Consider the following 24,299-nt stretch of genomic DNA (forward strand, 5'->3'; position numbering starts at 1 on the left):
GCCGAGCCGAGCCGAGCCTCGCAGGCGCCGCAGGCCGGGCCGATCCCTGCAGGTAGGTGTGGGCCGGGGCTGCGCCCCGCAGCGCCTTCCCCTCGCCGGTGGGAGCCAGCGGGCGGGCAAGATGGAGACGCGGCCGGCGGCGGTGGCGGGGGGGGGGAGGGGAGGCGGCCCCGGGCCCCGGGGGTCGCCCCGCCGCGGGGGCGGCCGTTTCCCTCGCTGGGGGCGGCGGAGGGAGAGGGGTCCCCCCCACCCGCCTGCGGCCTCAGTTTGGGGGCGGGAGGAGGGGGGCGCCCCCCGCGGGATCTCTCGGTCCGGGGTGGGGGGGGAGCCCGTCGCTCAGCGCCGTAGGGAGGGGGTGAGCAAGGCCTTCGTCACCCCCCCCTCCCCCTCCTCGTCCTCCTGCCGCTTCCGTGGTGTCCCGAGGGGGGAGGGGGCCACACCCCTGCCTGGCCCGGGACGGGGGGGTCTGACAGGGGCCAGGTCCCGGGACGGGGGGGTCTGACAGGGGCCAGGTCCCGGGACGGGGAGGGGGGGTAGCTCGGGCAATGCCTTGGGGAAACAGGGGAACGACCCGCGCACTGCCCTGGGCGGGGACATGGGCAATGTCCCGGGCAGGGGGTCAGACCTGAGCGATGCCCCGGCGTTGGGTGGGGGGGCCTGGGCGCTGCCCTGGGGCGAGGGGACGAGCCGAGCCATCCGCGGCACAGCGAGCGAGGCGGCGCCTCGGGGCGAGGGCGATGTGGGCCAGGCCCGCTTTCTCACTGCCCACGCAAGGCCGGTGACAGGCGAGGCCGGTCCCCTCGCCGTGCCCCTCCGCCTCGGGGGCGGGGGCGGCAGCGTGACCCCAGGCTCCCTGCTTGCGGTCACGCCCGCGGCTGAGCGAGGCCTCTGCCAGGAGCGCCCGGCAGCGGCGCCGGGCCTGGTGCGTGGGTTGGGGCCTGGGGCAGGAGGGCACCGCTCGGCCCCTTTTGTCTCGTCCCTTACCTGCTGCTTGGGCGTCTTGGAGGCAGAGCGAGCTGCGCATCGTATCGCTTCGTGGCATGGTGTCTTAGACGTGCTTGAGAATTCTTATTCCCTTTAGTATACGCAGCCCTTGTGCATACAGATAGTATGTATTTGGCATACGGATAGTATGTATTCGGTGCTTTTTGCTTGGAACGTACTTCCATTAGTGTATGGAATTTAAATGCATATAGATAATCCATATATACTTTTCCTTGAAGTATGTTGCCTTAACATACCTAATTAGTTCATGTCTTCATTCACATCACACGCATTTCAGGGCATCTGAATAGTCTCTGGCATTTTTCTTTTGTGCCTATTGGTTAGTACATTCTAGCATAATGTATGTAAATGGTGTATATTCCTGCGGATACTTAGAAATAGTTTAGTGCATGCTTATTTCTGCATAATCCTTCTAGGATAGTTAATTAGTGAATAGTTACACCTTTAATTAGCATGCGTTTGTCTCTGGATATCTCTCTTGAGAAAGTAACAGTTCGAGCCATGTAATTTTTTGCAAAATGAAAGAATAGGAGGAATTCTTGGTTAATATATTTCTTAAATTATGGTTTATTTCTCTTCCAATCTTGAAATGTCAGAGTTTCTCCTGCAACTCTTTTTTTTTTGTCTTCATCCTTCAAGTTTTAGATGCAACCTTAAACAAAAAATCCTGCATATTTGTCCAGTGACCATTGGTGAATGGATTCAACAAGTGGGCTTTATATCTTCCTGCATTCTAGCTTAAGTACATTGTAATGGATGTGTTTGGGTGTGCCGATAGGGGTCTGGAGCCTTTATACTAATTCTGTCACAAAGAAACTCCTAGAAATGCACATCAAGAACCTGGCACTCAGACTGCCACCAGGAGTTGAGAACAGGATTGATGGATGTTTGTGTCTCTTAAGCTTTCAAATCCTTTTGTGGGAGGAGGTTAGGGAAAGAGGAGAGGGTAGATGAGGACACCCACTGAGATGAAAGAGCATCTCCCACCTCTCAGAGCTATTGTTCTAGACTATAGCGAGGTCTGTTCCCTGGGGAGAAGAGAGGGTGGCTGAGAACACCCACTGAGATGAATGAGCATCTCCTGCTCCTCAAAGCTATTGTCCTAGGCTATGGTGAGGTCTATTCCTGTTTACCTGGGAATATCGCATTGAGATGAACGGGCAGCTTCACACACACTAGTAATCCTTTTTTTATAAAGATCTCCCTCTACCTGCTCTGTCATTCATATGCATGTTTGGATTGCCTTGAAGTTTGGTAATTATAGAACCACAAAATAATCAGGGTGCAGTTTCACTATCGTACTCTTTTAAGCTAGTCTGAGGCTGCAGCAGATTGCAACAGCAATCCAAGTCTCTCTAGCCTGATGGCTGCCTTGACTCTGTGCTGCCCTGTTCCAAGTTGTGGGTTTCTCCCCCGCCCCCGTTTCCTGTGCTGAGTTTGGGTGTTTTCATACCCCTCCTGCAGGTCTTCTGAGCTCATTAAGATGTCAAAAAGGCATACTCTTTTTGAAGTCTGGTTAGTTTTCTAACTGAGACCAGAGGAGAGTGGGACAGTGGCAGCCATTAAGTAGAGCAATTTAGGCTGACCTAGAACCTCAGTCTATGTCTGTGCTTCTGATGAAAATGTGTGTTCCCATTCTTCCTGTTTTGCCTCAGTGCCAGCAAACTATTGCTTTTTCTTTCTCGTTAGATTAGTTTGCACCTGGGTCAGGTCCCTGGTTTTGGCTTGTCCTGCTCTTGCACAATAGTTAGTGTTGGCACAAAGAGTGGGAATGTGGGTGAAGAGGAAAGGGCAAGATTATCCCGTTCAGTAACACTGTGGATTCAGAGTGGTTTATATTGATTATGAAACCAGCCTGTCAATTGTGTCAGTGTAATTGGAGGTGCACAGTTAATTAGATTGCAGACATGATCCTCATTTTTTGTGCAGGAACTCTAAGCCTTTTAATGTGTTCTGTTTCTCAGCATCACTCTATGGTTATATTAGCTTAATTTTGGGATGGGTAAAAGTCAGCTGACTTTTTTGCTGATATTGGTGTCTAATAAAAACCTGCCTGTAGATAAAACTTTGTTTTTTAATATTAGAGAGCCTAACAATTACTTGTTTGCCTGTTTTTGCAATCAAATCACGATTGGTCCCTAAAAGTTCACAATTTGCTGAACGTTTTGCCTAGCTAATGCGTAACAACATCTAAACTTTGAGAGCAGTGCCGATCTCTGTATTTGACACAAAACTGATGTTTCGGATTTGGAGAGCGCTGTTCCTCCAAGTGTGTCTGAGTCCTGTTTCCTTCTCAGTGCTAGGTATTGTCAGTTTTGAGTTGATACTGTGCTGAACAGGAGCAGCTTTCACCTACTCTGCAGCAGAACATGTAGAGTAGTCCATTAAGAAAAATCGTGTCTGATAAATTTGACAATCCTTTGCCCTCAGGCAAATAATGCCACCTAACTGAGTGCCACCTCACTTGCCCATTAACAGAACCATTGGCCAGACTTGTGTTCAGGCTATCTAGTAATTCCCTTTGGCAAGACTGCTACTGGACCTAGTACGGCCACAGCCAATGCAGTATAGCGTTCAAATAAGGCATCGTGGATCTCCTGCAAGCAGGCGTTATTCTCAGCTCCAGGTACAGATGTTTGGTTTGTATTGGCGTCAATGAGAGCGGCCAGACACCTTCTGAGTGACGGGAACCATGATCTTAGTGTATACAGAGGGAACAGAAACAGAAACTTGGGCCTGACCAGATTGGCACTGCCCTCAAGTCCACATAACATACAGGGGATAGAAAAGAGAGGGCATCCTGTGTGCATGTGGATAGTCCTCCAGATCTCAGATAATGTGGAGGGGCTGAAAAGAGACCTGAGCTCCCAAAGGTGCACAGATTCCTCCAGATTGCAGCTCTTGAGTAATGAGTGGGAGAGGGAGTCATGATCCCTTTACAAGGGAAGGCTCCCCTTTCACCTGGCACGCCTGGAAAAGAGGAATTAAAGGTGATTGGTATCTCCGCTCCAGGTATCTCTTCCCTTAACCTCTGCCACCCCACCGTCACTATCTTTTGCCATTCTTCACAATTACGTGAAAAATTGACCTTGGGTCAGCAGGGAAAGGACAACAACTGTAATTTATTGTATTGCTTGGGGAATTTTTCATTTCTTAGTCTTTTTGCACTAAGAATAATTGAGAAAGAAACTGTCTATTTTCAAAATTGTATGTTATCTCTTCTATTTGCAGTCTCCTGTCATTATCGTAGTAGCTATAGCAAGTCACTTCTGTAAAGAAATTTTGTGTTTTAGCTTTTTTAATATATTTTACCTAATGTCAAATGATGAGAAAAATCATATTATGCAATCAGTCTGAACTTCAAGAAGTGTTTCATAAGCACATTTTGGAGAAACTGGTTATCTAGCTTCAGAAGTAGATTGTATTTCAAATATAGGTTTAAATGCTATGATGTATGTTGTGCCACTGAAGATAGGATTTCATATTTAGTGTTTTTTAAATATTTACATTTATGGGAATTTTCAAGATAAGGTGCAACATTGTGAAAACAAGCAGTTACGGGTTTTTAAAGATCAGGCAAGGCCCTACTTTAACAAGAGTTAACATGTAGAAAAGGAGCTGACATGAAAGGAACACTTAAAAACATTTTAATTGATACAGTTTATTTTATAAATTGCGTGATGAAAGTGTTTATCATACCCACTATCCTAAGAGGGAAGAACAAAACCAATAATCATATCTATGTCACAATCTTTGGACTTTAAAGGCAAAACATCTGTGCTGCTGCTTCTTAAACTTCCCCTGCAAAAAAGCCAAAACCCTTTGGTATTCTCCAGAGCCTGCTGTCCCTGCCCACTGTTGTCAGCAGCATAGAGCATTCTTTATGCAAAGACCTTGAACAGAGCTGGTCCTGTGCTTCACTGCAAATATTTTAATTAGTAGAAGTGACATTGAAAGTATTAGTATAGAAATAATATTTGTAGCTGCTTATGTTTCTATACTATATCTATACTACATCGTATATATTTGCTGTAAGCAAGGTTGGGTGACAGGGTGAAAATATACCAGTATACAATCTTCTGCAGCCCCGTCAATATTGTTGAAACCGTCACTAGCTCAGCTGTGGAAAAACTGAGAAAAATGGGTGTTTTTTTATATGCTAACTCTCATTAAAATGTATTTCCCTAAGCAAAATTGTTCCTATCTGGCAGTAGGGTTACCTTTCCTGGTATTCATCATTTGAAAAGCTGTAACACAGATGTGCTTCCAGTTTTTGTTCAAAGACATTGATTTAAAGCATGTTGTACCAGAATTCAAAAGCACTTGCTGCAAGTCTCACAACTAGGTCTCTCCGCGTTGCAGCTCATGGGGCTGAACTGGTGCTAGCCATGCTATAGTAGAAAAAAAAATAAGCTGGGGTGGATGAGACCAGAGCAGCTTCCCACTTCTTATGCTGGAATTGATTATTCTGTTTAATGCAGACTGTGGGTCACAGGTTCAGTACTCTGTATAAAATATTCAGTGACTGAGTGCCTATTTCCAATGGGCTGTCATACTTTCTCTGCTTTTGAACGTTTTAGTCTGGTCTACACTGGCGGCTAAGTTCTACCCATGTAGAAGGCAAAGGGCATAATGTCTGACAACTGTTATCAAAGACACCATCATGCAGACACAACCCAAGAGGATATTTTTATGTAATGTGCTTTGACTAGCTTTGTTCTTAAAATCTTGTGTCGTGAACAAGACATGAATGTTTTTTCGCATAATTTCAAACAGAGAGAGCTGGGCCATACCAGTAAAAGATGCCTCAGTGGCTGTAAGCTAGAGTTGGGCAATATATTACTCTATATTTAGTGATACAAGGATGCACTCTCTCTGTCCACCCAAAAGCCTTAATATCACTGGATGGAGTTAGGTGAAATTTCTTAAGTTTCTTGCTGAGTCTGTATTGCCTATAATATGGTTTCCATTTCTTTTTCCAGCAGAAACCAACAAATGAGATCAAGGTTGATTTTTGAAATCCAGAAATCTTAATGGCAGTTTCATATATTCTGTATTGACAGATCAGCAGCAGTCATCTAAACAAAATAAAGCTTTAAAACTCACCTCACTACTGTTAAAGCAGATTAACTGTGCAGGTACTTAAGAATGGCAATGCGGCTATGCATTAAAAGCTGTGGCATTGCTATGTCCAGATATCCCCCAGCAACAAGGCTTTACAGGTCCCAGATGGATGGTCCTGTTTGTTTCTTTATTTCTTGCAGCAGTGGAGCTTCTGTCCTTCTTTGCATGGGAATCTCTAAGGCCGTTTCCATTTCTCCAAAGCTGCTTTATCCAATTGTCTCCCTTCTGCTCCAGCATTTGTAGAAAAATAAATTACCAAATAAAAAAGTATGCAAACAGAAAACCCTCTGCAGTCACTTTCCAGCAAAAATCTTTTTGAAATATGACTTTTATTACTACAGTGTCTCATCTGAATTATTTCTTTACACAGAGACATTCATTCAGTTAAAAAAAGTGATTTAAGTAAACTGTTGCAAATACCTTTTACATTTATATGTTTAAAACAAGCAAGTTCTATTTCCCTGGAAACTTTTCTGGCAGTTTTTATTTAAGAATGCTTGCACACCAAGTTGTATATGTTTGGCTATACAATTGAGCTAGAGTGTGATTTTTAAACTTGGATAGCTTTGCATTTTATACCAGTTCTTGTTTATACTGTATATCCCACTGCCAAGAAACCTGCTTCCACTTTGCAGATAGACTTGTGTAGTGTGCATACTGCATTCTTTTATTCCCCACTGTAATGTGAATGAAGTAAAATTTTGCTGGAAATCTCCATGATAGTGTAATTAAGCTAGATTACAGTTTTGTCCTTAAAATCTCTCATAAAAATGTCTAAAATCAAAATATAGAATGCAAACTTTTGGTACTAGAAATTTTCATGGTTTGATTTAAAAAATGGTGTGGCAAGAGAAAAATAAACATTCTAGAAACATTCTTATTGGCAGTCCTTCATAGGATTGTTTCTTTGTTTTTTGTTTTTTTTTGTTAAGGTTCCTATTCTTGTAAGAAATATTAGACAGTGATTTGTACATTCTTCCTCATTTGCCAGTTACTGTAGTACTGGCTGTTATCAGATGCAAGGTAAACTAGTATCAGCCAGGTTTTATTTTTAAAGGTGGTGTTTGTTGAGAGCATGGTGTATTTCCTCAGGGCTATTATAATAGATGCACTTACAAGCACATGCATATGGTGATGAAATGCCAACGTTTGGCTGTTGTAATGAGATATATTCACTGCTGAGGAGTACCTGCAATAGCTCTCCCCAGGAAAGATGAATGATTGGAATCTATGATAAAAATCCTCTGGATTGTGATGAGGAGAAAAAGCAGAGCATAAAAATGCTAAAGACGACAGGAACGAATCTGAGAGATGGTCAGGAACTGCTACAATATTCTGCGCCTTCTCCACGGCCTGGTTCATTCCTTCTGTCCTGAGCAGCTGAACTGATCCTTCTTTGTGGCGGTAGAGCTCGGGGCTGCAGCCAATCTCCCTGCGCTAAAGTGAGCACTGGAAAAAGAATGTCGCTAATCACTGCAAGTGTCCTCTAGTGTATCAGCAAACAGATGAATAGCCTTTCAGCGTCAATTTGCTTACTCTCTTGTCGGCAGAATTCATTAGCAAAACCCTTATGTTTGCAATTAAGTGTCATGAAAAATCTCAGGCATTTTTTTTTGTGATATTGTGGGCGCTATTCTAGCAGGGTTAAAGGAAGATAACACTTTTAAAGTGGGGGATTTTTTTGACTGCTTAGTGTAGAAAACATTAAGCTTTTTTCTTACTACTGCACAAAAAAGGCTGTTTGCTCTCTTGATCTGCAGCTTACTTTTTTGTTCTTTGCTAAGTGCAGGACTGCTAATTATTTTTAGTTGTTTCACTTCCTAGTGAACATCTGCAGTAATAATGGTTTCACATTTATTCCACCATGACCCCATTCAACAAACCAGAATTGTAGCACTTAGATGATCTCTACTAGAACCATGCAATACTTAAACTATATTATTATCATAATTTCAGTATTTGACATAAAATCATTACTCATGTGCAAATATATGAATATGTATACACTGTTATGTGCGTTTTACAAGCCAAGGTAAACTGAGTGTTAGAGCAGGAAACGTAACCACTGTAATCAGAAGAAAAGGGAACTGGGATATACTCCTGGGTAAATGAACTGTTTCTTCTGTATTCTTTCTATCTGACTAGGGGGAGGCATTCATATTTGCTAAATAAATTCAGTAATCAATGGTGGAATTTAAATTTGGTTGCTGTAGACAATTTATTTCAGTTCTACTTTGGGAAAAATACAGCAAGCCTTCTAGACCTTATCTACTAGTGAAGTTTTCCACAGGAACAACTACTTGGCCTACTAAACATAACTGTAAGGCACATAAATGTTCCAGAAGTGCCAGATACTGTTTGGATTAAGCTTGCCTTCAGCATGGTTAAATGTTACTGTTTTAAACAGAGTATTTTCAGCTTATTTAAGTTGTAGAGCCAGTATAGTTGAATGGGTCAAAATGCCCTCCTGTTGCTTTTTGAGTTTGTTTTTGGCCTCTGAGTCAATATCTATGCAGTGGATGTTTAGAATTGTTAATACTATAAGAGGTTTAGAATAACAGTAATATTTTTAATTGTTGTGCTTCTGCCCCAATACATGCTGAAGGGATTTAGTATAACTGACTTAAGCATAACCAGTTGACTTAGAAATAGTTGCTTGTGATTATGACCATGGCCTTACGTGGTTTCTACCAGCTGGACACCAGCTCATCCATAGGAATCCGGGTTAATGTGCCGTAACATGCAGGTGGGAGGTGCGGGGACCCTTACCCCTCCAGTGTCCTAACATCTGACTTTGATACTTGTTTAAATAAGTAAACCTCTGTAAACTGAACACAAATGGAATTGTTCTAGCTTATCAAAAAAGTGGAGGCTATATAAAACTCTTATTGGCATTGGTCACACTTGTTTTGAAGTATTGTTGATGTGTGACAACATACACATCTGTAAGAGTTGTGGTGTTTTTCCCTAGCTTTTTATCACTGAGTTGGTATCACTGGCAATTTGCACCTGCTCTTCTAATGAGGACAGTAATGGGGTTTCTGCAGGCTAGCATCTTCTACGTTTTAATAGATTCAGTTTATATCTCTGCTTTCCCAAATTATGGCACTGTTATCTGTACTGAGTGTGTTATCTATGTTGCTTACATAATTTTGAAAAGAAGCAACAAAAGTGATCTGTATTTTATTAATTTGCTGCAGAAAAAAAAAATCTTTAGGATTTCCTGTCTGCTAAATCAAGAGGCTGGTATTGTATTTTCCTTGGCTCACATATGATAGGTTAATCTTGCAGCCTAAACGGCTAGAATTTAGATGAGATTCAGTTAGAAAGGTTTTGAAATCACAGTGGGTGAACAAATATTGTTTATCTTGGTTGCTGAGATGCTGTTGTTCATTTCTTTAATGCACTTCTTCCCTAATTATATGTGTCTGAATAATACTGTTTTAGATGGTCACTTTTAACGGTGTAAAGGTTACAATTCAAACCCACAAATGAAAGCTTGTTATAACTTTTTATCTAAAAAGCTAATTTACTGACATCAATACTGTTTGCTAAAAATAGTGAAAGTAGTTGAATAATTTTAAGAAATAGAGGTAGCTCTTGAAAGATTCTTTCTTGTAGAAGGCTGCAGTATTATTACACATTGATACATATTTGTCTCTCTTATTTTTGGTAGAAAATGATGCACCCTGTTGCCAGCGGTAATACAGCTTTCTGTGGGACCGGCAAGAGTTCTTGCCTTAACGAAGACAATGTGAGATCTGCTGATCAGTTTGACTTGTATGCCGCCCAGCAAAGTAAATACAGCCACGCAGTCAGCCACAAACCAATTGCCTGCCAGAGACAAGATGCGCTGAATGAGTCACACTTGCAGACCACAAGTGGCAGGAATATAGAGACAAAAGATGAACTGAAGAAAAAGAAAAACCTCAACCGATCTGGTAAACGTGGAAGGCCATCAGGGACCACAAAATCAGCAGGGTACCGAACCAGCACAGGTCGACCCCTGGGGACCACCAAAGCAGCTGGATTTAAGACAAGTCCAGGCAGACCCTTGGGTACAACTAAAGCAGCGGGATACAAAGTCAGCCCAGGCAGACCTCCAGGTAGCATTAAAGCTCTATCACGGCTTCCAAATCTAAGTTATACTTGTGGCAGTGCAGCTTTTCCCTATCCTATGGTGCATAACAGAGGAGTACATGCTGCTGGTGAAACCAGCAGCAAAATCAAACAGCCTAATGAATGAACGAAAACAATTAGTAATTCCTTACTAATCCTCTTTACTCTGAATTTTGGCATGTTTCTTGCATTTTATTGTAGTGTTTGCAGAATTATGACTTTCTAAATTTTATTTTTATGCAAATAATGCCATAGCCTATGAGTGCAGTTCAGTAACTTTTAAGGCAACATTGCAAGGGCACTGGTATAAATTTTTTTTTCCTTTAAATCATAATCTATAAGAAAATCCTAAATGACACGTATGCCTTGGTGTGTATACTTAAGTAATACTCATGTCCTCAGTTTTACATTCACTTTCTGGTAAATCTAGCTGTGTAAGTAATTGAAATAAGAAGGATAAAATTAGCTGGCCACTGGTTCATGATGTGGCATATGCCACAATAAAGAACTTATCAGGATAAGTTCCTACCTGATAAAGGAAAAAAAAGATTCAGGACTGTTTAACTAGGAACAACTGCAAAATTATGAGTTCCTGTGTGCTTTTTAATAGGAAGGAATAGAAAGCAAGCTACGTTTTCCACTTCTGCAGGAGCTTATACAGACCTCAAATAGATACTTAGAAACTTTTAAGAACCTTTTTTAAAGTGCTGGTTTCAGGTGACTTTTATTTCTAGAGTTGTAGCATTAAGTCAATTTCAACTAATGTTCCAAAAATATTTTTGAAAATATTAAATGAAACTGAGCATTTGTATAGCACATTACAGCTTCACAGCGCCTTATTAATGCAAGCTAATTTGCCTTTAGGTGATGGCTGTTCTTTTCGTTATGCTGTTACAAAATTCTGCTGTGTAATTTTAAAATGCCTAATAGTACATCTACCAAACCACAAATAATTCTTTAAAATCTGAAATATTTTATAAGAAATTAAATAAGTACTGTTCATTCTAGTTACACACTTGGTTAATATTAAACAGTATGTTCTTAAATAAGTAAATAGCTATTTACAGTTTTTTGCCTTTAAAATCTGTGCTTAGCTGGCAGCCGTTTAATAGCTTTTAAAGTATTAATCTATAATGTTTACAAATTAAACTTTTTAAACAGACACTGTTGCCAAGTTTTCAGACTTAGTTTTGCCAGATATTCCTAGAAATACAGTTATCTCATTGTTTGACACTTATACTATATTTAAGTTATGGAAGCTTATATATCTACCAAAGGACACCATTTTCATGATTTATAAAAGCGAACTGTATAGCTGGTGCAAACAGGATGCAGTTTACTGCACTGCTAGCCCCCAGATATAAAGCAATTCATAGGAATTCACCTATGCATGCGAGCTGAAAAAATACGTTGTTGGTTAACTATAAATACCTTTCTTGACTCAAACTAAAACCTTCCCTGCTTCCAAAAGAAATGTTCCATTTTTCAGCTGGGTGTGTTTAATTTTTTTTAAGTGTGGGAGTGTGTGTGTGTGTGTGTGTGTGTGTGTAACATATATGCACATACTTTATATTTCAAAAAAATCCTCAGTGTTACGTATTGTTTGTTCTAAACTTATTTTACTGGTATTAAAGCTTCTTACATCTGGAAGAAAGATTACATTTAAGCTGTTTTAAGTATAATATAAATTTATGATAAATTTGTATCTTCAGATATTGGGGGGGAATATATAAAGTCTGCAGATTCTGGGGAGCAGAAATATTTTGGGTTAATTAGAGCTTGTGCTGAATGAGTAACAGTATTGATAATTTTTGTTAACATAAATGCTATTCTGGCCTGCTGTCATTTTGATGAGAACTCTTGATTTCAGTGATGACAACTTAAGAAACAGATGTCATGTTTCATACCTTTTTTATCAGGAAAAAAGCAGCAAGCCTTCAGGTGTTCCAGTGATGCCTAACACATAATGAGCTGGACTTTATGCTGTACTTTACAATAGGTGTGTTGAATTGTTTTTGGGGGACTTTGTATGCACTGGCAACTAAGACAATGAACCTCAACTATACTGGATGGCTCCTTAGTCAATATATAAACTAATGGCAGCTAAACTGCTACTAAAATATAGTTTCTCCGTGCTGAAGCTATGAAATCCAGTTATACGTTCTGTTCCTCAAGAAACTCGCAAGTATGAAATTTAGCAATCTTTCTCTGAATGACGTAACTTCTGACACACGCAGAATGCTAACGTGAATTAATTCACCCTCAGGATCTGTATTGTACTGGCTGTTTTTAATCAGATGATTTTTCAACAAAGACTGCTTTAAACTCTTTCCTGAACTCAGCTGGGAAAGCAGTCCTCTTCAGCTGAATGTAATAACTACAGGAGTGTCACACCTCGCTGGCAAGGAACGTGTTGCATGTCACCACTGTACCTTGGAGAAACTCCACTTCTTACCTCCTTCTGTTTATCCCATTTGCCCCGTTTCATTTCTCAGTTGTGCATCTACTCAATGGTGCTGTGCTGTGCGTCAGGAGATAATGCAGATGTATTACTGTTCTGCTAGTATAATGAATTTTGTATTCAAGTATGCTGATGAAATAATGAAATCATCTAAGCAGTTTCTGTTCATTACAGTGTTTATTAATTATATCAGATGAAATATAATCCCAGTAAAAACAATTAACGCTGTCAATTGTGAAACGATGATCATAAAGTAGGAAAGTGTTCAGAGAGTCTGTAAAGGGTTGCTTGGCACCCTAGACTTAGCAAGAAGACCAGGAGTGCCCTGCAGGGCATTTCCTGATACTGGTTTATTTTATTTTTGACTATAGTTTACTGGTGCCATGCTGTGAGGGGAAAAGAAAAAGAAGTTAAAGATTCAAAGTGAAATATGAATGGAATTTTCAAATATTTCTGCTTTGCTTATGTATAATCTACAGAATATGTTGTGCTTTTTTTAACACTGTCTTTTCATGACAAACACTGAAGCAGCATGTTATTGCCTAAACTTTGTTACTACCAGTGGGAAAACTGGCCTTTTCCTCCCCACAGTATAAAAAGATTACTTGTAAGGTAAATTGCTTATTTTATATTACGTATCATAATTCAGCTCTTCATAAGCTAGGATCACTGTCGTGTATTAACACTGTTCAGAAGATGATCTACATGTCAAGTTTGTTTTTTAATAAGTTCTTTTAATTATCGAGTTTCTAACATGTCTTATTTATACATAAATGAAATGTATTAGCTTGCTATTATTCCTTAATGATGCTATACAAGTTCACTGTTTAATATACATATAGTAACTACTATTCAATTTCTGATTAAATTTACTTAAACTTTAAAACCAAATAATTTTGCTACTATAAAGTCTTGCACTGGACATATTCAAGATGCTAGCACCATATTTTGGCAGAAAAAATCAGATACCATCAGAAGTGGCTAACTTTGATAGCAAAGATAGTATTTTTAAAATCAGCAGTTAGCTTTGTGATTAAAGAAATGTTCTTTATATCTTGGATTTAAACTAATCAAAGTAACTATGTATCAAGAGCCATTAAAGATTTTTTGTTCTGAATGAATATATTTTCATTTTATCTGAAAGATCTTGGAGTTCAGTCAGGACAAAACCAAGCTTTGTCAGTGAAAAGTGATGTGTCTGTGAAAAGAATTACTTGCAACTACAATATGCAGAGTAATTTGGATCAGAATTTAACCCCTCCCCCCACTTTTGAAGAGCTTTAAAAGGCAGAGCAATGTGAAGTCTTTTGTCCGATGGTTTCATTAGCTGTGACTCTGCTATTCTTTGTCATATGTATAATAAAGTTTCATGCTATCCCTAGAGATGACAGTTAAAACAGTTGATAATAATCATACTTTGAACTGCAGACTTCATTTCTGACCCCAAAAGACGTTTATTCTTCTCTATTTTAATGCATATATTTTAACACTGCTAAAATATATTTATGATTCTCGTAGAGACTAGACCTTTCTCCTTGTGATTATTTTTTTCAAATAGGTAAATCTGTATTCTGAAATTTGAACCACTTCCTGATTCTTTAATCTTTCACCATTTGCTTTTGAACAGGTTTACTTTGGGGGAAACAGTAATCTGTTAAATAACTAGTATCAGCACCCTGTCCTCTGCTGTAAAAAGCCTGATTAGATACTGTGTATGTTTTTATGTCCATGAACTTGAGCTACTCGTGTGCAATTATGTGTATGGGAATGGAGTAGTGTTCATGATCTGTATTTACATCATCATATGGATGTATATTTATTAATAAAGTTAATACTTTAAAACCTAACAATTTTTCTCCAACTTTTTTTGATATATTTTAAATTGTGGCTTAAAGCGCCTATTGAGAGCATGTGAGACCACTTAGCTTAACTCGTCTCTCTTGTAAATGGAAACACAGTGATGCTGCTGTTTGCTCTCCTGCTGTCTCATTTAGTTTTAAGTGACAAACTGACACTGAAATGTTATGGTACAACTTGTATAGATTTCACTTAAAATCCAGTGGTCTATTCATTTGTCCCTTGCCTTACTAAAGTGTGAGTGAATCTGACTACATCAGATTGAGTGTGTTGATGCTTGGGTGGACTTAAAAATTAACAAAGAATGCAGCTGGGAGGCCACTACATTATATGATTTTAAAGTAAGTTAATTTACTCTTTCCGTTCTTCTGCTTGTACCATTTCAATGTGAGATGTGTATTGCCTGTTATAGGAAAGTGCCATATATTTGAATTAAGGCAAAGAACCCATATGAATTGCAATGTATTATTAAATAGAGCAATGTTGCTTGTTTTTTTTTTTTAATGAATTGAAAATTCAGCTACGGTAACTTAATTTTCTTATGCTTTCACTCAAATCTGAGAAGAATGGAGAAAGGATTCATATAGCTAAGTATGCATAAATAGTAGAACAAGACCTAGCATGCTCTTAATTTTTTTTCTTCCACTGTACATCAAAATCAATTTGAGAGTACTTGTATACTAAACTTTGATGGGATAGTGGTGATTATTCATTAGTCAGTGGTGGATGTAGTGTATTTATTCCTGTATCCAAGCCATATTCCAGTATATCTTTATTGGTAAGCAACTCTAGACTGTTGTGCTCTGCATACCACCCAACTCTTCCTTGTTAGTTTGCCGAAGATTTTCGGTAACTGTGGGGCAAAGTGAGCAATCCTACCCTATGGGAAACTGCAGTCTAAGCTGCTAGGACTGCCTCCTCCCCTTGCTCTCCAACACCATCCATTTTCCCTTCCACATACTTTCAAAGGCCCTGAATATGGATAGGTATGAATCATTTTTGATGCTATTGTAGTTACTTTGCAGACTTTAAGTGGCTTTTACCCCTCCAAAAAGCCATCTGATGTCAGGTTTTATTGATATCAACTGTTCTGGTGGTTCCGAATGTTTGGCTTTGAAAGTGACTGGATATATTTAAAGTGGACCACAGTCTGCCACATTCTGGTCTAAAGACTGGTTGCTGGATGTGATTCCTTGGGAAAAAATGGAAAATTTTCTTAGTTTTAAGGAAACCTTAAGTATTGAATATTAAGTCATTTATAAATTACATCATAGGATGATACCGACTTTTTAGCTATGTTGGAAGTTGCTTTACTACTTGCATGGCTATTGTGTTCTCTGCCACATAATGAATTGAACAATAAAAATTGGAAAGTATTCTATTCCCTCCATATACAGTTGGTGCACAATACCAGGTGCAGAGTTTCTAATGACAGAAGCACTTTATGATTTATTCATGCTGAGAGACTAGGATTGTCAGTTTTTTGACCTGGCTTGCAGCAATGTTGGGGGATCAGCTCTGCTAGTGGGGACATCTTCAAGAAGTCTTTAAGGTGGTTTTATCTTTTATTTTTAATAAAGTTTTATTTATGTGCATGATGAAACACCAAGGCTTTCTTTGGGGCTGCATTGGCATTTTCTTATGCTTTTGTGAAGCATCTGTCTCTGGGATCTCTTAAAGTAGCACAAAAAATATACTGTGAATGAGTGAAATTGTACCTGTTAAATATGCTGGTTCATCAGGGTGTCTTTCTGTACCGCGACAAATGAAAATTGTTCTTGACAGTTATCGTTTAAAGCTGTAATGCCTAAAAGTAAAGGATTGACTTGCTGATTGCACTGCTTGCTATTTTTATCAGGATTCTGCCTGTGGCTCTGTGTTTGTTGTTTAACATTTGAGAGAGAGGTGTGGCCTGACCATACAGGATTGGCAGCCCAAAAGCTACTGTGTTCTGAAGCTGGCTCTTGCCCAGATTCCCTGTATGGCCTAAGGATGGCAATGTCTCATTTTTCATGTCAGTAAAAATAAGGCAAACATATCTGCTTATCTTGCAGGGTTGCTGGAAGGAATCATTAGTTAACAACTTTTAAGTACTTTGAAGTTAAAAAATGTTGTGGAATTGTTAAGTGTTGTTAAAATGATCTGAGGCAGATAAATCTTCTTGCCTTTCATGTTTTTCTTTTTTATACCACAAAAGGTTGTTCTAATTTGTGAAAAAATATCACAATAATAATTAGTATGAGTCTGATGATTTAGAGTAGGCCTTTGAGATATGCGCAATACTAAAATGTGGATTTACTGCTTAATGTGGTCATATTTTTTAATAAAAATATTCAACTGCAGCCACGCTAAGAGAACACAAAGATTACAAAGTCAAGCATCCCAAATTTAGGCGTAAACTAAACTTGCCTGTCCAACCTCAACCTGTGACTTCTGACACGAATACTTAAATCATGTTTTCTTCCACCTAATCTCTGTGCCATTGAATACACAGAATGTCGTAGCTGTGTCGGGATTATAGGTGAATGGATTCTTGCTTTGAAGACCGTAGCATCGCCTCTTTATCCCAGTCTGTTTCTGTCTTCCTTCCCTCTTTTTTGACCATGTTTTGACTGTTGCCCCTGAAGGAGCTCCCCAGGGTCACTGAAATTTTGGAGGAAATACAGCTGCTGAAACCTAAGATGCACAAATGACTACCAAGTTCTGGTGGTTATTCATGGGTGCCACAAAAGATTCATTTTAAATCAAATCCTGCTCTCCGCTAAATTTCAGATCCTTCCCTAACAGAGCTTTTTCCAAGGTGCCAAGATTTTTAAATAGATAAAAAACCACAACCTTTTCTAATAGACTTTTTCTTGAAAACAGACATTTGGTATAAAAAATAAGGAAAATGTAAGCCACTGAAAACAGTTTTGTACCAGAACTAGTAGACATAGTAAGAAATGTGCCTCATCTGTAATACATAAGTACTGGGATAGTACATTTGTTGTAACTTGTGTGTGATACAGCCTAAGGATCTGTAATTATCAGGAGTTAATTTCCATTTCATTAGTGCATTATTTTTATATGGTGACCAAAAAAATTGCAATTTTGCATAAACCTTTTGCTTTCCGTTATGCTAGGAAGAGTATTCTGTTTGGATTAAATCCATAGAAGTGTCTCAGATGTATGTTGCCAGAAAGCTATCTGTTATTTTTAAGGTTTGAAATATCATCACTTGTGTTGGAGATCTGACACCATCCAGGGCTTTGGTTGGTGAAAGAATCTCGTCTGATGACACAGAGCCAAGAGTTGGAAACCATATGCAGTCCATGGCCAGGAGAAAAAAAAAATGTTTTAAAGCTGAATATGCCACTTTGTCCAAATTTGAAAAGATAAAGACAATTGAGAATGGGGGAGTTGTCTCCTGATTAGTCTGTACCAACTTGGATTCCTTATGTCTGTTTGCTTTCAAGCTTTTTTACTTGGTCTGTATCAACTGCTCTAATTAAGTATTTTCTAAGTGCAGACTTGCTTATGTCATATCCTTATGCTATCATGGCTTTAATATTAATACTAATGCAGATTGGACTTGGAACAGGAAAACTTTTCAAGCAAAGAAATGCACATTCTGAGAAAGGATAGAGTTAGAGAAGTGTTCCCTAAGTAAAACCAAAACCAAAAATCGAATTTCTGTAATAAAGCCTTCTGACACCCATATTCATTTATATGTATGTACAGTGTCTTGTTTTTTTACAGTATGTGTGTGTAGTTCATCCTCACCTAATTTGTAATCCTCATTCACTTTTTGACAGATGCAGTTTTGGTAAAATCTCTTGTGTTTGATGCTGACAGTTTTGAGGAACGCAGTAAACAGGGAGGGTAATAGTAGCTGAAGGAGTATATTGATATTCAAAATGCCCCACCTAGTCAGCCCTCAAGCTTGAATTTTAAACTGACAGCAAGTAAGTAATTCTGTGACAAGAAGAATGATATCTTATTTCCTGAAAAGAAATACCAGAATATTTATCTTGCCTATCATCTTGGGAGCTTTGGTTGATATACTGATGTACAAGAGCTTGTGTTTTCTTTTTAGATTAAAAAAGTATGGCTGTAGTTAACTGGCTTTTACCCCCCCATTCCAGGCTGGCTGGAGGTTTAAATTTAGTCTTCATGAGTCACTGAAAATGTGGCAAACTGAATCTATCCTTCTCTGAAGTCAAAACAGTAGAAGGTAGAAGTAGGCAAATGGTTCAGTCTATACTATTCAGGGCTTCTTTTTCATCGTGTTAGGAAGGCAGAAAATTGTATGCCTGCTACCTGAACTTGTCACAGCAAGAGCCTGAGGCTGTGATACTGTGCTATAATAAAACATGCTTTTGGAATGAATTACAGTGTGCGTGTGTGCCATATAAATTACCATACAATCATAACATCCTGTCAAGTCCTCAGGATGACCTTTCCCTTGGTGCAAGAATTTTGGACCTGAACTAGTATAAATCAACAGTAAAATGCCTGTTGACCTCCAGGAGCCTGAAAGGCCAAAAATTACTAAGTGCTTACCAGTATAGTGTGTGCCCTGTGGCTGTCAGCGGGGCCTGTGCCTGTAAAGACAGTGCACATAAATGCCTGGAGCTGCTGTTTTGTGTGCCCACGTTATGGAGGGCCTGCAGGGCGGGTTCGTAGGTGCAGAGTGAGAAAACTTGGTAAAAAAAAAAAAAGTTTTTAATATTTGTAGTGACTGGAACCTCAACTGAATTCTTTCTGAACGCTTATTTTCCTGCCTAACCTCTAGTATTTTTCCCTTCCCTAACGCGGGGATGATCCGTTTACCTATAGGGCATGTCTGACGTTTGTCCGGTTTGAAGCCTGAAGCGGCTGCGGCGGTTACATCCCTTCGGCCGCCTCCCCATCGCCTAGCGGTGCCTGCGGCAAGATGCGAAAACGCCGTGAGCTGCAGGAGAAGGAGAAGCAACCGTCAGGCCCAAGTAACTTTCCTGACAGGCAAATCTGAAGAATTACCCCCTGGCTCGCAGCGGTCACTAAAAAAAAAAAAGAAAAAAAAATTAACGCGGGCGTTTGCTTGCTGCCGCCGCCCCGCCAAGATGGCGGCAGCCCCGCCCCCCGCGGCGCTACGCACGGCCGTCGTGCACCGGAAGCGGAAGCGGCGCAGCGCTGAGGCGGAAGCGGCCGTTGTCCGGGGAGACGCAGCGCGGCCGACGCCGGGAGGGCCGCGGCGCGGCGGGGATGTGGCGGCTGGCGCTGGCGCTGGCCTGGCTGGGCGGCGCCGTCGTTCCTGCAGGTGAGGCCGGGGCGTGGGGCGAGCCGGGGGGCGGCGGGCCGGCGCAGTACCGGACGGCGGAGATGGCTGACGCGATGCTGGGCAGCGGGCTTCCCGCCGAGCAGCCCGTGCTGCTCTCGGTGGTGCCGGCGGAGGCGAGCGACGGACCCGCGGCCGCCTCGGCTACGGGCGCTTGCGACGCTGCGGCCGGAGGTGGCGAGTGCGGCGGCCCCGCGGCCCCCTCCGCTCCGCCTGGCGCCCACGGCCGGGAGCTCGCAGTGGGCTCCCCGGTTGTGCTGGAGACTGTGCTGCCCGCGCCGGCTGAGGAGGCCAACGGCACCGAGGGCGTGAAAACGCCCAAAGTAAACTGCGAGGAGAGAAATGTTACCGGCGTCGAAAACTTCACACTACAAATCCTGAATGTTTCTCAAGTAAGGAAATCACTCAGTTTGCTGCTTCGCGCTGTTTTAAGTGAATGATGATGATGATGAAAGGTTTGATGTCAATACACTGTTTCTTTAAAATTCTGTGTACTTAATAAGCATCTCAGCAAGGAGGCTTTTCATGTCGTTCTGAACAGAAATACTGGAGATGCAGCTTGATCCACATGCCTGTGTCCACATCTGTCTCTCATCTGTGTGCCTGTAGTGAATTGTCAGCTTTCATGGTGGGCAGATTGGGGTCTCTTAAAAGTTATTAATGGCATTTATTCCCAGTGACAGTGTCTATTTCTAGCTTATTTCTTATAGGGGAGAAAACTTTAATTAAAAAAAAAACCTTAAGTATTCAGCTACTTGATAAATACTGTCAAGTATCTAACTGTTTGCTGAATGGTGCCTTGCTACATACAAGAACTCTGTTAAATGTTTATTCATGTGTATTTTTATTCTACTTTCTCTAAGGATCTGATGGAGTTCTTAAACCCAAACAGCAGTGACTGTACGTTAGTTTTGTTCTACACACCATGGTGCCGCTTCTCTGCCAGTCTGGCACCTCATTTTAATTCTTTACCTCGAGCATTTCCAACTCTTCGCTTCCTAGCCTTGGATGCATCTCAGCATAGCAGGTAATTCAGACTTTCTATGATCTTATATCAGTTTATTTCTAATAGCAAGCTTTGTGTTTTAAAAACAGAAGTGATATTTTTTTTAACTGTTTAATATAAATGTTTATGTGTCCCTTTTATTTTTGGCTATGCTGTTTCCATATTTTTTTCCTCTTGACAACTTTACCTTAAACATGCAGGAAACATATTACTCTATCAGTAGGTATAATTAAACTGATAACTGTGTTCTACTAATACCTTTTTGGGATTTCATTAGTCCGAAAAGTGTTACATATCCTCCACACCCCAGTATATCCTCAAGTAACAACACTAAGACCCATACAATACATGTGTTTATGGTGGAATAACATGCTGATCCAGTGCTGAGCCTTGCATTGTTGACTAATTCATCAGTAAAGCATTTCCCTAATGCCACAATAAGGTGGTTCTATGTTGCTTGTTATAAAGTGACAAATTATTATACTAAAACTGACATTGCCTGTATTGTGAATCTCTTATTTCTTTCTCCAGTGGATTTCCTTTCCTTCATATCTTGTGTTTGCTTTATGTCAATTAGTTTATCAACTAGATTTGGAACTGTGGCTGTACCCAATATCCTCCTTTTCCAAGGTGCTAAACCTATGGCTAGATTTAATCATACGGACAGAACACTGGAAACACTGAAAGACTTCATTTTTAATCAAACAGGTATGTAAATCAGCTCTGACATAGCAATAGGAAGAACAGGGTTGACTCTAAGCTCCAAACTGAGCTTTCTTCTCCCTTTTTGTTCTTATTTAAAATGAGTTTCATGAAGAACCTGGGGGGACCATCTGCAGCAGAGGTTCGTCTAATTGCTTGCTTTAGTGAGTTGGATTTCAGGACATGCTAAAAGCAGAAACTCAACTTACTGGACTGCATTTAAAGAGCAGGGAGAGACGACGGGGTTTAGCCAGAGAAGGATCAAGCACCTCTTCCTCCCCAGTAATTAGTTTGAGAATAAAGGCAGCTGAACACCAGGAATATTGCCAACGCTGTGTAAGGTTGACAGCAGTTGGGGGATAAGACAGTTTTAGGGCTGGAGGATAAGACAGTGCTGGAAGAGACAAAAGGATTCCAGTTTTCACGATCTGGCTGTCCTCATTGTGAGCTCGCAGTCAGCAGCTTTCTGGGCTTTCTGTGGTGTGTTCTTCTGAATAATATTAAATAAAATGTCTAGGCCAATGAGGGCTTTCATTAGAGGCCAGGAATTGTTATATTTGCTAATATAGCAACAATACCAACCTCCCCTCCCCTTCCCCATTAAAAAAGCTTGTGCTGTGGGAGAACAGAATGAACCTTTTCCAATATCACAGTCATATGAAAATATACATATACATTGATAGGCTTTTCATTCTACATGAGTAAACTATATGGTAGACACGTTAAAATGTAAAGACCGTCTCACCAAAATTTTAAGTCTAACTGTACATGCACCTTAATTTGAGAACAGGAATAAAGCTCCAAATGTAACCAACTTATTTGTATTAAATGATTATTATTGGTGTTGAACAAGTGATTCTTTTTTCAGGAATAGAAGCTAAAAATGATGTGGCTGTGACTGAGGAAGACTGGGAAGGCCCTCTGCCTAGTGTTCTGACAAAAGGAATAGATTGGCTGCTTCTGTTTTCTTTACTCTTTCTGGCTAGCTTTGTTATGTATGCAACTATTCGAACTGAGAGCATTCGGTGGCTAATCCCAGGACAAGAGCATGAACATCAAGAATAACTTGAGATGCTGAAACAGGGACAGGATTTCTTGCTTATTGGTAAAGCAGGAATTTGTATGGACTAAATATACATAAGAATGAACTGTTGAATTTGCTGGTTGTAATTTATAATCTTGACTGAAAATCTGCTTTGTTCATCAACTACTGAATCTGTAAAAAGCAAACGCATGATGGTTAATACGGTAAGTAAACAAATATGAAAATATATTAACTAAAAATATATTTATTGAATTGCTCTGACCTGCTTATTTTTAATGTACCTTAATGTAAATATGTGATACAGTTCTACTTTGCTCTTAAGAAGTCTCTGAGCTTTGTAGATCAGTTAAGATTTCTACAGCATATTTGCTTGTATATGTGGCATTGCTTGGCAAAGAAGTAGAGTAGAGTTGCTTCCATTCAGGTGGAATCTGGGAATCTTCTTTTACAAAACCCACGGTTTCTGTATGGATGATGCAATATATACTATGGAATTAGAATGTGTTGACCCACACGGATCATACTCGTTTTCTGGCTTAAGTATTCCTGAAATAATAAAGTGTAAAGGGATATGTTAGTGAAAGGTGGTGTTACTAAATTAGTTTGATTGTCAGGAAAATGAACTATAGAGAAGAAACAGATGTTTTAAAAATTAGTGTACGTCAAATGAATGATTCCCTTGTCTAAAAAGACTTTAATTATAACAGTATGTATTTGCTTTGTACTTTTGGATACAGTAATACCAGCAATAATAAAAATGTAAAAACTTGTACAATTCTAGACAAGGTGACTATTTCCCACCTTTGGTATTGAGATTAGATGCTGTTCATCTTGTTCACTGTGGTCTGTGAGTTTTGAGTAACAGTCTGACTCACAATGGCAGTTCTTTGTGATATTTGGAATGATTTCTAAAGCTCATTGCATTGTGTGTGTGTGTGTGTGTGTGTGTATAATTTTCCTATGGAATTAAATTGCATTCCTTTTGCATGACTCTGTCACTTTCTTACAGGACTACAAATGCAACTCTTGAGGTATGGATCACCTACCTAAATTAGTGAGACTAGTTTTGAGGGGTTTATTAAAATTTCTGCTAACATATGTTTGCTTGGTTGGAAAGTCTGCAGCTGATGCCACATAAAGAATTGATAAGGTTTTTTAGTTGTGACTAATATGCAAGATCTTGAATAAGGTACAGTCCGATATGTTCCATGTTTTCTTGATTTGATGGCATAGCATTTTTACGTGGCACAGGCTTGCTCTAAAACCCTGGTGTGAAGCTTTAGAGTGGAAATTAAACTAAGAAGGAACAAGTACAGTCATAAGTTCTGTTGCTTAACAAAGGGTTCTAATGCTTTTTTTTTCCCATAACTTTCCAGAGATGGAAGGATCAAGCCCTTTATTTGCGTGTTAAGTGGAAACCGCAGTGGTAGAACTCGGATGTTACTGAGGATAAAGTTAGAAAGTATTGTATTAGTAAGGTTCAGGATTTTGCGGAATGGGCGCCGGAGGGCTCTTCCCTCGCACCAGCCGGTCGGTCTGAGGCGCGGGGTTGGATTCTCCCCCATGATCATCTCCGCTGACGCCCCTAAGGAACTAGCGATGGCTTTAAAACGCGATGGCTTTCTCCCGCCGCCGCGGCCGGGCGGCTCCTCCCGGGGGCGGGGCCTGCCCGGCGGGGGCG

The 24,299-nt window shown here is 40.3% G+C and overlaps 3 protein-coding genes and 1 long non-coding RNA gene across 7 annotated transcripts in view; 3 read left to right on the plus strand and 1 right to left on the minus strand.

Annotated features, from left to right (window-relative positions):
* The window catches only part of CUNH5orf24 (chromosome unknown C5orf24 homolog), a 17,459-nt gene extending 2,903 nt beyond the window's left edge, over positions 1-14,556 (plus strand). The window contains exons 1-3 of one of the 4 annotated variants that reach the window (XM_026063516.1): positions 7-52; positions 9,806-10,235; positions 12,168-14,556. In XM_026063516.1, the coding sequence (XP_025919301.1) occupies positions 9,809-10,235; positions 12,168-12,208 (468 nt within the window). In that variant the 5' untranslated portion in view covers positions 7-52; positions 9,806-9,808 and the 3' untranslated portion in view covers positions 12,209-14,556. Of the gene's footprint in view, positions 1-6; positions 53-4,691; positions 7,572-9,805 lie in introns of those variants that run through there. The other 3 variants (XM_026063512.1, XM_026063514.1, XM_026063513.1) reach the window with 3 other exon arrangements.
* Positions 10,771-16,968, minus strand: LOC112964903. The gene is made up of 2 exons (XR_003253126.1): positions 16,285-16,968; positions 10,771-13,095 (listed from the first exon to the last, which is right to left on the minus strand). It is a non-coding gene; the product is annotated as an uncharacterized LOC112964903 (long non-coding RNA).
* Positions 16,969-19,792: 2,824 nt separating this feature from the next.
* TXNDC15 (thioredoxin domain containing 15) lies at positions 19,793-23,608 on the plus strand. The gene is made up of 4 exons (XM_026063287.1): positions 19,793-20,257; positions 20,729-20,892; positions 21,449-21,579; positions 22,442-23,608. The coding sequence occupies exons 1-4, from the start codon at positions 19,793-19,795 to the stop codon at positions 22,636-22,638; spliced, it is 957 nt and encodes a 318-aa protein (XP_025919072.1). The 3' UTR covers positions 22,639-23,608.
* PCBD2 (pterin-4 alpha-carbinolamine dehydratase 2) overlaps positions 22,745-24,299 on the plus strand; it is a 30,163-nt gene continuing 28,608 nt past the window's right edge. The window contains exon 1 of the mRNA XM_026063288.1: positions 22,745-22,821. Coding sequence (XP_025919073.1) covers positions 22,807-22,821 — 15 coding nt within the window. The 5' untranslated portion in view covers positions 22,745-22,806. The remainder of the gene's footprint in view (positions 22,822-24,299) is intronic.

Source organism: Apteryx rowi, unplaced genomic scaffold, assembly GCF_003343035.1.
Source record: "Apteryx rowi isolate R43461 unplaced genomic scaffold, aptRow1 scaffold_2, whole genome shotgun sequence".
NCBI classification, from domain to species: domain Eukaryota; kingdom Metazoa; phylum Chordata; class Aves; order Apterygiformes; family Apterygidae; genus Apteryx; species Apteryx rowi.

What these genes read in the sequence shown, in the direction of transcription:
- TXNDC15 (XM_026063287.1), top strand. Translation starts at nt 19,793, where the DNA reads ATGTGGCGGCTGGCGCTGGCGCTGGCCTGGCTGGGCGGCGCCGTCGTT. An exon ending in AAATCCTGAATGTTTCTCAA is followed by an intron (nt 20,258 to 20,728) that starts GTAAGGAAATCA and finishes ACTTTCTCTAAG; the next exon opens with GATCTGATGGAGTTCTTAAA. An exon ending in GATGCATCTCAGCATAGCAG is followed by an intron (nt 20,893 to 21,448) that starts GTAATTCAGACT and finishes TATGTCAATTAG; the next exon opens with TTTATCAACTAGATTTGGAA.